At 48.7% G+C, this 15,365-nt stretch overlaps 1 protein-coding gene across 1 annotated transcript; it reads right to left on the bottom strand.

The window, feature by feature from the left end:
* Window positions 1-37: 37 nt before the first annotated feature.
* LOC106942295 (voltage-dependent L-type calcium channel subunit alpha-1F-like) lies at window positions 38-15,156 on the bottom strand (the record flags this gene model as incomplete). Its single annotated transcript, XM_015025541.1, has 31 exons — window positions 15,059-15,156; window positions 14,172-14,277; window positions 13,660-13,799; window positions 11,234-11,388; window positions 11,009-11,161; window positions 10,091-10,287; window positions 9,905-10,008; window positions 9,672-9,823; window positions 8,200-8,271; window positions 7,998-8,079; window positions 7,134-7,160; window positions 6,905-7,065; window positions 6,592-6,817; window positions 6,310-6,517; window positions 6,121-6,241; window positions 5,922-5,997; window positions 5,792-5,840; window positions 5,658-5,718; window positions 5,176-5,278; window positions 4,195-4,324; window positions 3,234-3,293; window positions 3,059-3,165; window positions 2,482-2,569; window positions 2,274-2,381; window positions 2,155-2,207; window positions 1,940-2,086; window positions 1,669-1,870; window positions 658-816; window positions 475-585; window positions 314-397; window positions 38-166 (listed from the first exon to the last, which is right to left on the bottom strand). Coding segments are annotated over exons 3-31 (3,390 nt in total), but the record flags the coding sequence as incomplete, so codon positions are not given.
* Between the last annotated feature and the right edge of the window lie 209 nt (window positions 15,157-15,365).

Genomic DNA, 15,365 nt, shown 5'->3' with positions numbered 1-15,365 from the left:
CCCTCTAACCCGCCCCTGCTAACGCCGCCCCTCTAACCTGCAGTGATTTGATGAATGTCCACAGCAGTGTGCGAATCCCCTCCCCTTTATTCAGGAGCTTGACCAGTCGCATCACTCGGAACAGGCGGAAGAAGGTGATGGACACCCTGGAGCTGTCCTCGCCGCTCTGAAAACAGAAACATCTATTAAGTCCTGCATGAAAGTTGATTTTTAAACTTAAGACGTGATTGTTTCATGTCTCAAGTTTAAAAATTAGAAATTATTAGTGGGATTTTGGATAGTGATGATCATTTCACTGTGATCTGCTGCTCACACTGAACTCTGTCACCACGATGTCCACCACACTGCCGACCACGATTAGAGCGTCGAAGGAGTTCCAGGCGTCCACAAAGTAGTGCTGCAAGGACAAGGAAGACATGAGCCGCTGTGCAGGATGCGTACCGACCGATTGTCCGTCTGCATTCGGTTCTGCACCCGGAGCCGCAGGGCCAGAAGCTTCAGCAGCATCTCTACGGTGAAGAGTCCGGTGAAGACCATGTTGAGGATGTCCATGACGTAGCTGAAGGTCTTGGACTGCTCGTAGTGCTGCAGCAGAGAAAGCACTCAGCTCGCTTTGGTCCGACTGGATCGGCTTTGACTAACTGGACCAGTACCGACCTGCACAGCCAGTGTGACGGTGTTGAGCAGAATCAGGACGAACATGACGTACTCGAACCCCGTGGAGTTGATGATGGACCAGAACTTGTACTGAACCGGGTTCTTTGGGATGTAGAGTTTCAGAGGCTGAGCCTTCAGGGCGTACTCCACGCACTGACGCTGAGACAGAGGCAGACAGCAGAGATGAGGCAGATGGGACAGAGTGTCCTGCAGCCCAGCGATTGGACCGAGAACAGGAACTGATCCAGCAGAACCACCAAACTAGAACAGCAAAGAAGTTTCATTTTCTGTCTGGAATTATTCCAGACATTTTATGGAAGCCGACAGAACAGTTTGGATCTGAATCAGGTTTTGAGAGTTTTCTCTTGGTTTACTTCTGTTCCACCAGGTGAACCAGACAATGTTCAAAGTGGACTTCACAAGACCAACAGATCCAGAACCAAATCAAGCCAATGATACAGAACCAGGACCAGCTGTGGGAGGAGCTCTGTCCAACATGGTGGACAGTCCCGGCGTTTCTGACTCCAGCAACAACCAGGAGACTCATTCTGTAGTTTTAGTCCTGATCTGAAGCAGAAACATAACTTTCATTACGCGGAGATGCACACAGACTCGAGACGGACGTCCACTGACCGCCCAGGTCTGGGAGCCTGGAGGCTTCGTTCACCCAGCAGGTCTTGGTGCTTGATGATTTTTTTCTGGGTTTAGAAACCATCAAAGAAATGTGGAGGAACATCAGGGAGACTTCCTGAGGCCTGACTGACGAGGAGGAGGGTACTGCTGCTGGGTGGACCTGCAGCCAGTTGAGACGGAGGGTTTAGGAACCAGAACTGGGACAAAGACGACCCGGTTCTGTTGGACACTTGGAGCTCTTGATAGCCTGATGTCCTCCATCAGCCAGAGTGAATATTTTTCTGGAGGTTTGGATGGACAACGTCTCATGTAGACATTTTGTCCTCACACTGATTTGGACTTTCGCTGAGGTTCTGGTCCAATAGGACCCAGTCTTACCTGGTTCTTGTCCAGCTCACAGTTCTTGTACTCCTGCTCTCCTTGCTCTCTGAAGGTGATGATGACAAAACCCACGAAGATATTCATCATGAAGAAGGCAATGATGATGATGTAGACGATGAAGAAGATGGAGATCTCCACCCGGTAGTTGTAGATCGGTCCTGAGTTCTCGCCATTGGCGTCGATGGCTTTGTAGAGGAGTCTGGAGAACCAAGAGACAATCGTTCAGAGCCAGCTGAGGGAGAAGAGCTGATGGAGGTGGGATACTGACGCGGGCCAGCCCTCGAAGGTGGACACGGTGAAGAGCGCCATCATCCCCATCAGGACGTTGTCGAAGTTGAAGTCACTGTTCAGCCAGATGCGCTCCCTGACCATGGGGTGGCTCACGTCTCCGTCCTTGTAGACGACGAAGGTTCCTCTGCAGAAACACACCTGGTTCAGCCGGAGCGGAACCAGAACCGGACCAGAACCGCCTCTCTGACTCACTTGCACTGTTCCGGAGTGCTCTTGGCCTCGTCGGTGCAGCGGTAGAACTTCCCCTGAAAGCAGAAGCAGAGTGAGGCGGTGGCAGCGCCAGCCTGGGCCGGTGAACGGCGGAGAGGAACCTTGAAGAGCTGGACGCCAATGCAGGCGAACATGAACTGCAGCAGCGTGGTGACGATCATGATGTTCCCGATGGTCCGGATGGCCACAAACACACACTGGACCACATGCTGCAACACACACACAGAGAGACTTGACACCTGGACGACCAGAACCAGGCCAGAACCTCCTCTGAGGCCCGACCCGGCCCAGACCCTCACATCCAGTTACCTTCAGCCCTTTGGCCCTGTTGATGGCTCTGAGAGGTCGCAGCACCCTGAGGACTCGAAGAATCTTCACCACAGAGATGGCGCTGGAGCTGCAGACACAGAGGAACCAGAAAACTTGTGATGGGACCAGAGAGGAGAAGATCCTGGTGACCCGGTGCTTTCTTACTGTCTGAATTTATTCACACTTCCGTAAAATCGACATGCGTCTGCTTGAAACTGATTCTAAAGAAAGATGATTTTCTAAAGCTAACTTGGGGATAACTCTGACCACTAGAAGGCAGCAAAGTTCAGCCAATGTGATTGTTGGTACGTCTAACCCAGGGAGAGAACTAAAACATGCAGGATGACTCTGGAAAGGAGTATCAACAGGCGTTGGTGGTCAGCATGCATGGCCTCCGTTCACAGCAGGAGTCCATGGAGACGGAGGGCTCCTCTGCAGTAGAAGGTAAAGAGCTGAGCGGCGAGGTACGAGTCCCTGGAGGAGCCAAAGCATCTAGAAAGATGTTTCTGGAGGAGATCAGGCCAGAGTCTTGCTACATGTGTCCTTGGTTAGAGGGAGTTAAGGTTTAAATACTGACTGCAGGAAGAAGGAGACGAGTGAGACGCTGACGACCAGGAGGTCCAGCAGGTTGAACCAGTTCCTGCAGAAGGATCCCTGGTGGAGGAACGCGCCGTGGACCGTCATCTGACAGAAACACACAGGAAGTCACAGGGAAAGCTCTGGGCCAAGACTTCCTGCCGATGGACGTTTACCTTCAGCAGAATCTCCACGGTGAAGATGGAGGTGAAGGCGTAGTCAGCGTAACCCAGAATCTACAGACACACAGGAAGTTCAGACTCAGACAGGAAGTACAATCATGGTCAGGAACACATCCCTGTTCAAATCTGCTGCAGGTGAGCCGAGGCCTCAGTGTGGACCAGCAGTCATCATGGTGAACCTTCTGCCTGGGGTAATTAAATCGTTATTTCTTCAGCGTGTTTTGGGTGTTTTTGAAATCTGCGTTCACTCAGCTGGTCTTGCTGCTAACTGCATCTTCACTCCTGCTACTAATTCATCCGACCGCATCAGATTTCTGTGTGAACGGTTTGCGACCCCATGTTAGCAAAGATGGCCGCCGTCTGACTGGATTGTAAAGTTGCTGAGAGCGACGCCATGGTCACCAGATGGTTGGCACACAAAGGAAGAAAGCTAACGGCAACGGCACTGACCGACTTCTGACCCGGTTCTGTTTGGAGTCGGACCAGGAGCGATGAGGTTGGGTGTGATGCGTTCACTGACTCAGACTGGCTTTCATCACTTCATTACCATCATTTATTCAGACGATGTTTAGATTCACTGTCTGGATTCTCGTTTTATGACGTAAAAGTCGGACAAAGTGCGGCGTTCAGACGGCTTGAAAGCCATCAGATTTATTTCCAGATCAAATTCATTTGAGTGAAATTTGGGCCGAGTTAAGTGGGTCACAAATCAGAACCTCAAGAAATCTGAGTTCAGAGACGAGCAGAGTTAGAAACAGAGACTCTGTGTGTGTGTGTGGTAATTTTTCTCTCTATTCTCTTATTTCTGCCTCGATGACCCAGTTAATCACTGACCCGGTCCTGCCCTGAAACCTTCTGAAGCCCCGCCCCTCCCGATGCCAACCCAGAGGCTTACTGATGACATCACCTGTGACATCACAGAGCTGGGTGTTAGTGAGGAGGCTGTGGGACTCACGTTGTTCCTGAAGGAGTGCGCTCTGATTGGATCCTCAGCAGCCAATGAGCAGCTGCTGAGGATGATGAAGACGAGGATGAGATTGGTGAAGATGTGGTGATGAATGAGCGTGTGGCAGGCGACACGGATCCTGCGAACACAAAGACGGAGACAAAAGAGTCAGGTCTTCACGTGGAACCAGAATCAGCTGGTCTCTGGATTCTGTACGGATCAGATAAATAAAAACTAAAGTTTCAACACAAGTAGAACTTTCTGAGGGTTCTGGAAGAACCGACCCACAGAACCACAGCACTGATGGTGCTTAAGAGTCAGTTTTGTTTTTCTTGCCTGGTGGATCTGTGACCCACCAGGCCCATTCAGTCGCTTCAATCTAAGGTCAAACTCTGACCTCTGGTCCTCCAAACCTCGGTCTGGGTTCGGTTGAGCGGACTGGAGACCGCTCCAAAAGCAGGAAGTGGACTACAGTGCAGGGCACTCTGGGTAAATCCAACCAAAGCTAACGTGTTAGCCTAGCACTAGCAGCAGAAATGGCTCCTGGTCTTTAGCCTAAAGAGAAATCCTCCAACCGCTAAAATCCTCCATCTTGTTTCCATCTGGTGAAGAAGGAAGTTTCTCTCAGTGCCTTCAGAGGATTTTATGTTTCCTTCAGTGGTTCTTGGTGCAGCGCCCCCACAGGCCAGGAGGGGAACAGGTTGGTTTGACTCAGAGCAGCTGGAGGTGGAGCAGATGTTCTGGTTCCAGTAGAACCGGGTCTATGAGGTGGAAAAACCTTAGTTCACTCAACTCTAAGAGTGAACTAAGGTTTACCGACTTATTTACTACAAGTTTATCTTTCAGAAACTCATACATTTAAGTTAAAAATCTAAAATTTGCAGGATAGGGTTAGGCTTTGAGAATAGAAGTTAGTTGACAGAATGAAGGTGGCTGAAATGGTTTTTAGTGTGTGAAGGTCAGTGAATGCTGAGATGCTCACACACTCACGGGTTTGTTTTGCTGAGACAGAAGAAGGCGCTGCCGTCTGGGATGGGAAGAACTTTCTCTTTAGGAGGAGCAAGGTCGGCCATCTTCAGCTGGACGCCTCCATCTGGGGAGAAGAGAAGGCAAACATCTGTTTGAGCTCATTCTACTGACCTGGAGCTGAAGGTCTGCCTGGCCAAGACGATAACAGGCCTGAACTCTGGGGGTTCTGGTCTGCTTTTAGAACTGGGCTGGACCGATGGTTCAGCATCTGTTTGGTGAAACCAACATCTCACCCTGAACCTCCAGAACTCCTTATCCCTCCCTGTTACTAGAACAGTTTTGGGTTTTAATTTGGAAAAATCGACTGGACCGAAGACTGAAGCAGAGATTCTGCTCTGGAGAGTCAAATGTTGTCCTAACATGGCTGCAGAGAGCAGTTCTGGTTCCTGGTTGGTTCGATGGTTAACGGATCATTTAGTCAGAACGTTACTGTGAGAACGGACCGTCTTCTCCTTCAGGAAGCTCCTCTTCCTCCTCATACTCTGTATCTTCATCGATGTCCACCTGAAGAGACAAAAGAGCGTTAGAAAAAACCGAGGACACGTCAGAGACCTGGTGACCCTGGTGATCTGCTGACCTTCACTTCTCCTTCGGCCTCCTGCTCTCCCTCACCCTCCGTCTTCTTTCTGCGGAGGAGAAAACAGGAAACTATCAGGCGGGATAAAATCCAGGTTTTCCATCTGCTTCTCTATCTCTCCATCGCTCACTCTTTCTTCTTGTCATCCCCATCGCCTCCAGCCAGATTGTCCACGGCAATGGCCAAGAAGACATTCAGCAGGATGTCTGCTGGTCGATAAGGAGAAGATGTTTGGGGAGTTCTGATGGATGGATGAAGAGTCAGCTGAGCAGAGCTCTCCAATAATAAAGCATCTGATTGACCATGTGTTGGTTTGTTGCTATGGATACAGTTGCCACAGATGAAGAGGATGACAAAATAAACGCAGACGATCATCCCTGGGAACACAGGGCCGCCGTACGCCATGATGCCGTCGTACATGACCACATTCCAGTCCTCACCTGTCAGGATCTGACACACAGTCATCATCAGAGACACGCCCCCTCAGCTGGTGACATCACCTGCTGTTGCCGTGATACCTGGAAGCAGGTGAGCAGCGCCTGCGGGAAAGCATCAAAAGTGCTCCGCTTGGTCTGTGTCTCATCGAAGTTAAACTTTCCTCCGAACAACTGCATGCCGAGCAGAGCGAAAATGATGAGGAAGAGGAAGAGGAGCAGCAGCAGGGAGGCAATGGATTTCATGGAGTTCAGCAGGGAGGCCACCAGGTTGGACAGAGCCGTCCAATGGCTGAGGAGACACAGGGACAGCATCAGAGACCAGGAGTTTGGGTCCCACCTGGAGGCCCAGGTGTGACCTCTCACCGTGTGACCTTGAAGATGCGCAGCAGGCGGACGCAGCGCAGCACAGCGATTCCCAAAGGAGGCATGATCTCCAGCTCCACCAGGATGGTCTCGATGATCCCACCGCACACCACAAAGCAGTCAAAGCGGTTGAAGAAGGCCACGAAGTAATGCGCCAGACCCAAGCTGTACATCTTCAGCAGCATCTCCACCGTGAAGAGAGACAGCAGCACCTTGTTGGCGATGTCTGCAGACGGAAAAATGACCTCACCAACACCGCCCAACATTTGTCAGAGAGAGGCCACCAGGTGGCAGCGCCGAGGCGGGCGCTTACCCTGGACTTGAGTCAGCCAGTCGGGCTGGTTGTAGTGTTCGGAGGCGCTGAGTGAGGTGTTCAGAAAGACCAGCAGGAGAACCAGCCAATAGAATGTCACCGATTTGACAGCGGTGCGGCAGTTCCTGCGACAGACTCGGTTCCAGCGACGCAACGTCCGGCTGAGACAGAAAGAACCCTTCAGCAACCGGAACGTCTGAAAATATGACTTCCTTCTGCAGAAACTCACCAGCAGCTGATCTTCATCACAGAAGCACTGGAACACAACAGACTAAGGTCAATTTACTGCCTGGAGGTGGTGCTGGATGACGAGGTCATGTCTTCTGGTCAGTGGTGGTTACTGCTAACTAATGTAAGAGCGGAAATACTATCTAAGGAGTTGTTTGGCGGAAAAAAGACACTGGCGCCTCGGCGAAGACTTTGGCTTCGCACCAGGTCAACCTGACCGAATTCTTTCCTTCCATTTGCGTGCAAAGCGCAAATGGAGCCAGAATTTACTGGAAAGGATGTCTGTTTGTGCAAGATAAAATCAACAATTTGAGATTATTTGTCCTATTCAGCAATTCTGAAATGGAGCAGATGTTGAGTTCGTGAGGTCCAAAATATTTTTAAAGGTCGCCCAATACACACTCAGTATGAAGCGTGCCTGAATCTTTCTGCAAAACAACAGTTGCACGCCATTGGTTGAAACTTTCCAACACACACTGATGAAGATGAGAAGGTATAAAATAGGTTGGTGTTAAGACTTCGGGGAGATTTTTTGTGACAAGAAATGACGATGAAGATTTTTGTACTGAACTGAAGAAACTGTAATGATTAATCCGTGGTAGTGTAATAAATCTCCGGCTCGTCTTCGGCCTCGCAGCAAGAACTACGTCTCTGTGCGTTATTTCTTTTACTTAGATATTTAAGAGTATAGCCACCTTTCTAATCCTCAATACTAACTAGCTAGCTCTGCTAACTAAGTCACTATTTATGAACATTAGTTCCACTAACGCTAAAGTGCTCTACCAATATGGCCTTTAGTGGAAGCTAATGTTAGCAAAGTCTTGATTAAACTGTAAAAATGCCAGAGACAATGGAAGAAGGCTACCAGCAGGCTTGACAGCAGTTGGTGTGTTCTTCATCGATGTTCTCCGTGTTCTCTGAAGCCGTCTCACTCGCTGGAAGACTCGCTAACAGACAGAGGGAGACGAAAAGCATTAAGGTTTTGACATTAGCATTATTGTCCTCCATCAGTGTGTGACTCTTTGTCCACCATCTGCTGTGGACCATTTTATCTGAAACTGACTCACCATGAGTGTCGTTGGAGTGACTGAACCAGCCAAACTTCCTCTTCTTATCGGACAGATCCCCCAGGGACGGCCCTGAGACACAGGAAGAGACGGAGTCATTACAGACCTGGACCTGGACAGGCGGGACCAGTTCGCTTATTCTCAGGTTGGACTCCTGAGAATAAGCGATAAATTCTCGATAAGAATTTGCAATAAATGGGGAACTTGAAGGTGTAAATGGACTGAACTTACATACGCTTTATCCAATCATTTTGACCACTCAAAGCGCTTCACACTAGAGTCACATTCACCCATTCACACTCACAAACGCTCACACATTTATACACTTTGGGGTTAAGTGCCGTGCCCAGGGGCACATCGACACAGGAGGCAGGAGGAAGCTGGAATCGAACCTACAACCTTCCAATCACAAGACGACGACTCTACCCACAGTCGCCCACACAGTCTGGTGGTGAAGAAGGAGTTGAGCAAGGAAGCAAAGCCTTCCGTTTAAGATCCAGAAGGAATGACAAGCAGCTGAAATATGTTTACAGCAGGCATCCTTTCCTCCAGGCCTCTTTGGACCAGAATCCTGCAACTTTTAGACACATCTCTGCTTCAACACACGAGTCAAATAATGACGTTGTTAGGGGAACTCTGGAGAACTGGACCAAACACTACGGAGGTGACTCAGCCATTTGGGTCAGGTGTTTTGGACCAGACAGATCTAACAGGTACAGAATACCAGACCTCAAGGACTGCACTTGAAGACTCCTGATCCACAGGGAAGACGGGCTCTGCCTTACAGGTCAGGAGAAGAGGTCCATCACAGAAGATGAAGGACAGATGGACGGAGAATGATCCAACCAGAGCCTTCTCGCCATCCGTTAATGGGAGCTACATGTTTCTGAAGGTTCCAGAGAGAAGATGTGCAGAAGTCTAGCTGTTTTAGGCGTGAGCACGTTGCTCATCAGAACCATAAGAACCTGTGCCCTGAAGGTTGAGGACCTCAACAAGCCATTGTAGTCTGATCCTCTCAGAAAGCAGCAGTTTTGGATGTGGACCTTGAAGGAGACCTTCAGTGTTTGTGCTTCTTGATTGTCCAGTCTGACCCGTTCACCGTTCTCCTCTCTGGAGAGATCCATAGATGATCTACTGAGGTCAAAGTGGACCTGAGGACGGCAGTACGGTTGTCCTGTGTGGACATAATTTTGACATCAGACTCCAGAAGGCACATCTGACCTCTTCAGCTGTGTTCTTGATGTTCTGATTGATCTGGATCTCTTCGTGACCCGACTAATGCTCAGCTCAGTCATGTGACCAATGGTAAGCCATGTCACATGACCTGATTCTGCAGCTCTCTCCTTTGATCCAGAGAAAATCCTTAATCTGAGCTGATATGGAGTGCTGGGCTGAGTCTGGATTATCTCTCTCTGGACGTCAAACTGCTGAACTGAAGGATGAAAACACCGACTCACTAGAGTCTGACTTACGTGGGTTACCGTCCTCGTCCAGTTCATCCATGTCCTCCGCCTGAGTGATCCAGTCCATGTATCCACACAGATCCTCCTCCATCTGCTGCTTCTCCCGGAGCTTCTGGAAGTCTCCCCGGGCCTTGGCCTTCTCCCTCTCCTTACTGAACTCTCTGAAACATTCAAACGGCATTCATTTAGAGGCGAGTTCTGGTCCGGTCCTACCATCAGAACGTTCTGGAAGTTGAACTGACCCGCTGAGGACTCCCAAAACCAGATTCAGAACAAAGAAGGATCCAAAAATCACTAGACTGACAAAATATACCCAGGGCAGCTCAAAGCCAATGGCGTCGTTCATCTGCAGAGAGAGACGAGGAGAAGGATGAGGAGACGTGGACACGCCTCTGAGTACGGGAGGACAACTGGAGGAGAGTCCTCACCCAGTACAGCACATCGGTCCATCCCTCCATGGTGATGCACTGAAACACCGTCAACATGGCAAAGAAGAAATTATCGAAGTTGGTAATTCCACCATTGGGACCGTCCCACCGGCCCCGACACTCCGAGCCGTTCACAGTGCACTGGCGGCCATATCCGGCAAACGCACACGGCACCGGCTCGTCCTCCACGTAGTTATCTGGAGACAAGAAGGACAATCAGTAGGAGAAAAGTCACTGAGGAGACAAGAAGATGACGAGGCAATACCCAAAAAAGACAACGCCCTAAAGAGATGACAGCCTGGGCGAGACAACACTATGAAGAAACATTTTCCCTGACAGTAAATCACTAAATATCAGTGTTTGACAATTGAATGCTTGTTCCCTGAAAATAAAATAAATCCTTCCTTATCTTATTTGTTTAAGATAAGGTATTGTTTAAGAGTGAAGACTCGGCCAGAAGCCAGCAGTGTTAGTCATGATCGGATGTGTGAAGGATGTTTGGGAGGTTTGTGGTTTATTATTCCAGTGGTTGCTTCAGCGCCCAAAGCTTCCTGAATCAGGAGGCTTGTAGAATCAACATGGGAGTCTCAACCTGCTGACTGTTCAGCAGAGCCTGCAGCTCCCAAAGCCACCACAGGTTCTGTCCTCGCATGAAAATCCCTTCATCCAGGTGAAGGGATCTTCAAATAAACATGTTTGGTTTTTATTTCTTTGTTTTGGGCTCAACTGGTCAAACCAAATCTGCTAAAGGCCTCCAAGAGAGACGAACCAGAAGGGAGTCACTCTTCATCCTTTCAGCAGCTGAACATTTAGGAAAGATCACCCAGACAAACCGAGTGAAAGTATCTTCATGATTCTCTCTGGACCTTGTGGGGAGTGAGTGATTACAGGTGTGACCAGTCCATTTGTGTACAGCACCTGTCCCGATGTAATAGCAGGTCCTGTGCATACGTCCAATGAAGAGTTCCAAGCCAATGATGGCATAGATGATGATGACGAAGAGAACCAATAGAGCGATGTGTAGCAGAGGAACCATTGCCTTCATGATGGAGTTCAGGACGATCTGCAGACCTGAAGAACACACAGAACTGAAGACATGTTGGACACACATTGTCCAGTCAGGTCCCTGTCCAGGAAACTCACTGGGGACTCCAGAGACCAGCCTGAGGGGTCGCAGCACCCTGAAGGCTCTCAGAGCCTTGACGTCCAGGCCTCCCGGCTTCCCTGGCATGTGGTGAGTGGTTGCCTGCTCACCACTTGACTTATGAGTCATCGTCTCCAGGACGACGCTGAATAACCTGCACAGAAAATGAAAAGTGAAACATCAGTTACATGTTGTACTTCTGAAGGTGTGGCTTCTAGGAAGGAGGAGTTGGTATCCCCAGGAGTTTCCTCCAGGTGTCTCACTGTTCAGGTTTGCATCCAGTTAATATGTTGGTTTCTGTCGGGTCCCTGAGGACTGAGTAAACTGAAACTACCCACCATGTGACCCTCCATCGACTGCTGACCTGGTAAAAACCAGCCCCTTTCTCTACACTTTGCTCCGTCCAGAGGGTCTGGATGAATATTGAGAAATGTTTGTTTTCTGGAGGTGTAAACTCTGTCAAAGTTCAAAAAGATTGTCTCTGATTTCACTCAATCGCTAATATCTGGCCATGACGTATGTCATGCTAACCCTGAGGGGAGTAAGGTGACTACATCTTTGCCAGCAATAAAATGCTTTAATCACTCCTCTTTAATTGCTAGACGAGATGAGTCGAATGTAGTTGCGTAGAAAGGTGATGGAAAGGTTAGGAAGTCACAGGTCCAGGAGGGAAACCCAGACGTTCTCTCTGCAGCTCACCCTGCAGGATCCCAACGTATTCCTGGATAACAAGGATAACCAGTCCCACCTTGGAGTTTTGGATCCTCACCCACTGGGAAGGACCAGGAAAACCTCCAACTGGAGGCGTCCAGATGATCAGATGAAGCTGGAACCCTGTAGAGCAGCAGCAGCAACTCTGCAGAGGAGACTCCTTTCAGGTGCTTGTGTTTTGGTTCTGGTTCTTTTAGTCCTGGTAGGCATCTCAGGACCATAGATGAAGCAGTAAATCCTTTTAGCTCGCCACCACAGATCAGGCGTCCACTGAGACCTTCTCCTCATCCAGGCGTTGCAGCTTACATCCAGTTTCCTGCAGAATAGCATGAAGCAAACTCCAGAAGGTCCATTGCTGTCTCTGATGCAGTGAAGTGGAGCAAAGCATCCCCAGGGAGAGTTACCATGACAACAGCTTTATCATCACCAGCATCATCATTGCTCCGAGGACGTCCAGTCATGTCTCGTCCTGCAGTGAGGACAGAGGATGAAGCTCCAGGTCTGCAGGCTCAGAGCCAACCGCTCCATCATCTCCAGACTGAAACATTTCAGCTCAGTCAGGCTGGATGGATGGAGAACATCATCTTTCAAGTCTGGACATGGAATCTCTATTGCAACCTCGGCAGCCATTGTTCAAAATGGAAATAATGTTTGCACTAAAATGGACAGTCGCTTTTATCAGTAGTAGGCACAGCTGACAAAAAAGTTTGGCTCAATAATTATTAATTCACTAAACAAGAATCTCTTAGCTCTGCTAACGCGAAACCGCTACACCTAAAAAAATTAGCAGAAGCTAAAAGTAACCATTAAGTTGACTGTCTGTCTGTCTCTCACCTTCTCCTCCTTCCCGTTGATGACTGGTGTGAGACCCGTGAACAGCAAAGTTCCCCGTTTCTGATTCTGCTGCATTTTATTACTTTATGAACGTTATGATCAAAGTGGAAAACATGAGTTGATATAAAGTTAATCCATTAATCCAAGTCATGAAAATGAGGAATATCTGATGGCAGTAACTGGTTAAGCTCTCGCACTGACCTCGTGTGCACTTTTACAAGATTTTCATTTTTTGTGGTTCTGGGAACTGACGGTCTGACGGGACACCCCTATCTCTTCCCTGTTGTCTAACCGTGACATCTGGCTCAGTCTTCCTGAGCACCGAGTTACGACTACAGCATAGTTAAAGGGCTTAAAAATGACAGCCATCTTAAAAAATTTCTGTTATCTTGAAATTAAAATGGCTGATGGGAAATCTGAAAAACAATCAGTCTGAGAGGTATGCATGGTAATGTTTATGTTTGCATCCACACTTCAAAGATTTTTGCAGTAACATGCTGCACCATGACGGTGGTTGCTCTATAGGGTTCTGAAGAACTTCTGAGGCCAGAACCAGAACCCCTCCAGTTACACTGACATCCTAAACTCAGTTGTGTGCTCTGGGCTTTCCTCGGGTGTCAGAGGACCGCTGGAGGAACAACGATCCTCGGCTGGCCTGGGAACCAACACTTTGGGAGGATCTGGTCCCAGTGGCTGGAGAGAGGAAAGTATGGGTCTCCAGGCTGCTGATGAATGGATTTTATTCATAAAATCATTGAAAACTATGAATCACTTCACTTCAGATATATAAACTACTGAAATAAAGCGGGTCAGAACCTGGGACTCACACACAGAAGGATTGAAAGGCCTACAGAGACCTCCAGGTCTTCTGTGTTCCTACCCAACAATGACGATGACGAAGTCCAGTAGGTTCCAGCCGTTACGGATGTAGGAGCTGGGGTGCATCACCAGACCGTAGGCCAGGATCTTCAGGAAGGTCTCTATGGTGAAGATTATGAGGAAGACGTACTCCACTTGTTCCTGAAACACAGAACAAGGTCCGTCAGAACTGGACAGCAGAACACGTGATTGGTTCTGGTGACAGGAGAACATGGACTGGATGATCTCAGTAAAATGTTTAAGTCGGTTGGGTGGAAGACCAATGAACAACATCTCCTGAGTTCAGCTGAGAGCGAGGCGCAGCCATCACTCCAACAGGAAGTGACTGTGTGAACAACAGGCTCGGTCTGTAGATGGAGGAGGACGCTGAGAGCAGAGAGAGCTGGAGCAGCAGAACAGAAAGTCCTCAGAGCCGATCACAGATCTGTCAATCATCCGCTGCTCCGGCATTTATCTTGCACCGCTGCCTCCACAGCCCCGGGTTCTCATTCTGGAGGTCAGGCCTTCTCTCACCAGGTCATGGTTGGTGGAGTTGGAGTCATCTTCAGGAAATGGTTTGGAAACTCCCAGAGCCACACAGTTAGCAAAGATGGCTAACAGGATGAAGATATCGAACGGTCTGAGAAACAAGTTCAGGAAGTTCTGAAACTACCAGAGGAACTGCCTGATCCTACATCTGATCTGTAGCTTCCTGTTCAGTCAGGAGCCTTTAATGGCCCCAGAACCCATTTCTGTCTCCCGCTGCTGGAGGACTTCCTGGTTTCTGTCCAATCAGAGAGCAGAGACACATGCCCACTCTCTTTCCCTTCCAGTAGTCTCCAGCTCAGCATGGTTCTGGAGACACTGGACCTGGAGGTTCTGATGACCGTGTCAGATCTCCCACAGAAAACAATAGCTGTGTTTCCATCAGTGTTTTTTATTCGCATTTTGAAGTATCGCATTAAAAGTGGTTGATGGAAACAGCAAAACTCAAAGATTTTGCACTTGCTTGAAGTGGATTTTGGGTTTTCTGAAAAATAGTTCATTAATGGGAGATGGACTCACATTTGCCCAATAAATTCTGACTTTGCAAACTTTTTACTGTTATTGCAGCTGCGTGTACGTCCACATCTGACCAAATTATGCTAGCCTGGTTAATTCATTCCAGACCAGGGGATGGAAACACTGCTAAATCGCATTTTCTCTATTTGTGATATTTTAAATGTTTGCTCAGATTTGCATGAAAATTGGGTGAAAACATCTCTCTGTAAAACCAGAACCATTTGCATGTGATGACACCAGAGGGTTCTGATGCCAACGGAACCAGAATGATGTCAGGTTCAAACTGGAATTATAAATAATGTGTAACCATGGTTACACATTATTTATAATGTTCAGGTAGCTGATTGGCTGAAGGATACTTCCACTCGACAATGTGAAGTGCGGCGCGTCGGATCGGGTTGTTGAGCTTCAGACAGAACAACGCTCTGGGGGCCCGTTGGACCTGGTTGCTGCCCTGCACCTGAGGAGGAAGGTGACAATATCACTTACATCATCAGTTTCTATGGTAATGTGTCCGGTTCAGAGTGAAGAGCCACCACATCCTCCTAATGAGAAGGTTTTACAGAACAAAACGGATCGGTTCTTCAGATGTTCTAGAAGAACCAATTATCATGGCCTCTGAGGTCTGGGGCTGCAGAATGTTGAAGATATTGAGATGTTTCATAT

The sequence above is a fragment of the Poecilia latipinna genome, unplaced genomic scaffold (genome assembly GCF_001443285.1).
Source record: "Poecilia latipinna isolate Pla-1442-1.1 unplaced genomic scaffold, P_latipinna-1.0 Scaffold4167, whole genome shotgun sequence".
NCBI classification, from domain to species: Eukaryota; Metazoa; Chordata; class Actinopteri; order Cyprinodontiformes; family Poeciliidae; genus Poecilia; species Poecilia latipinna.
The sequence above is the reverse complement of the archived record's forward strand: the minus strand, read 5'-3'. Positions and strand labels throughout refer to the sequence as shown.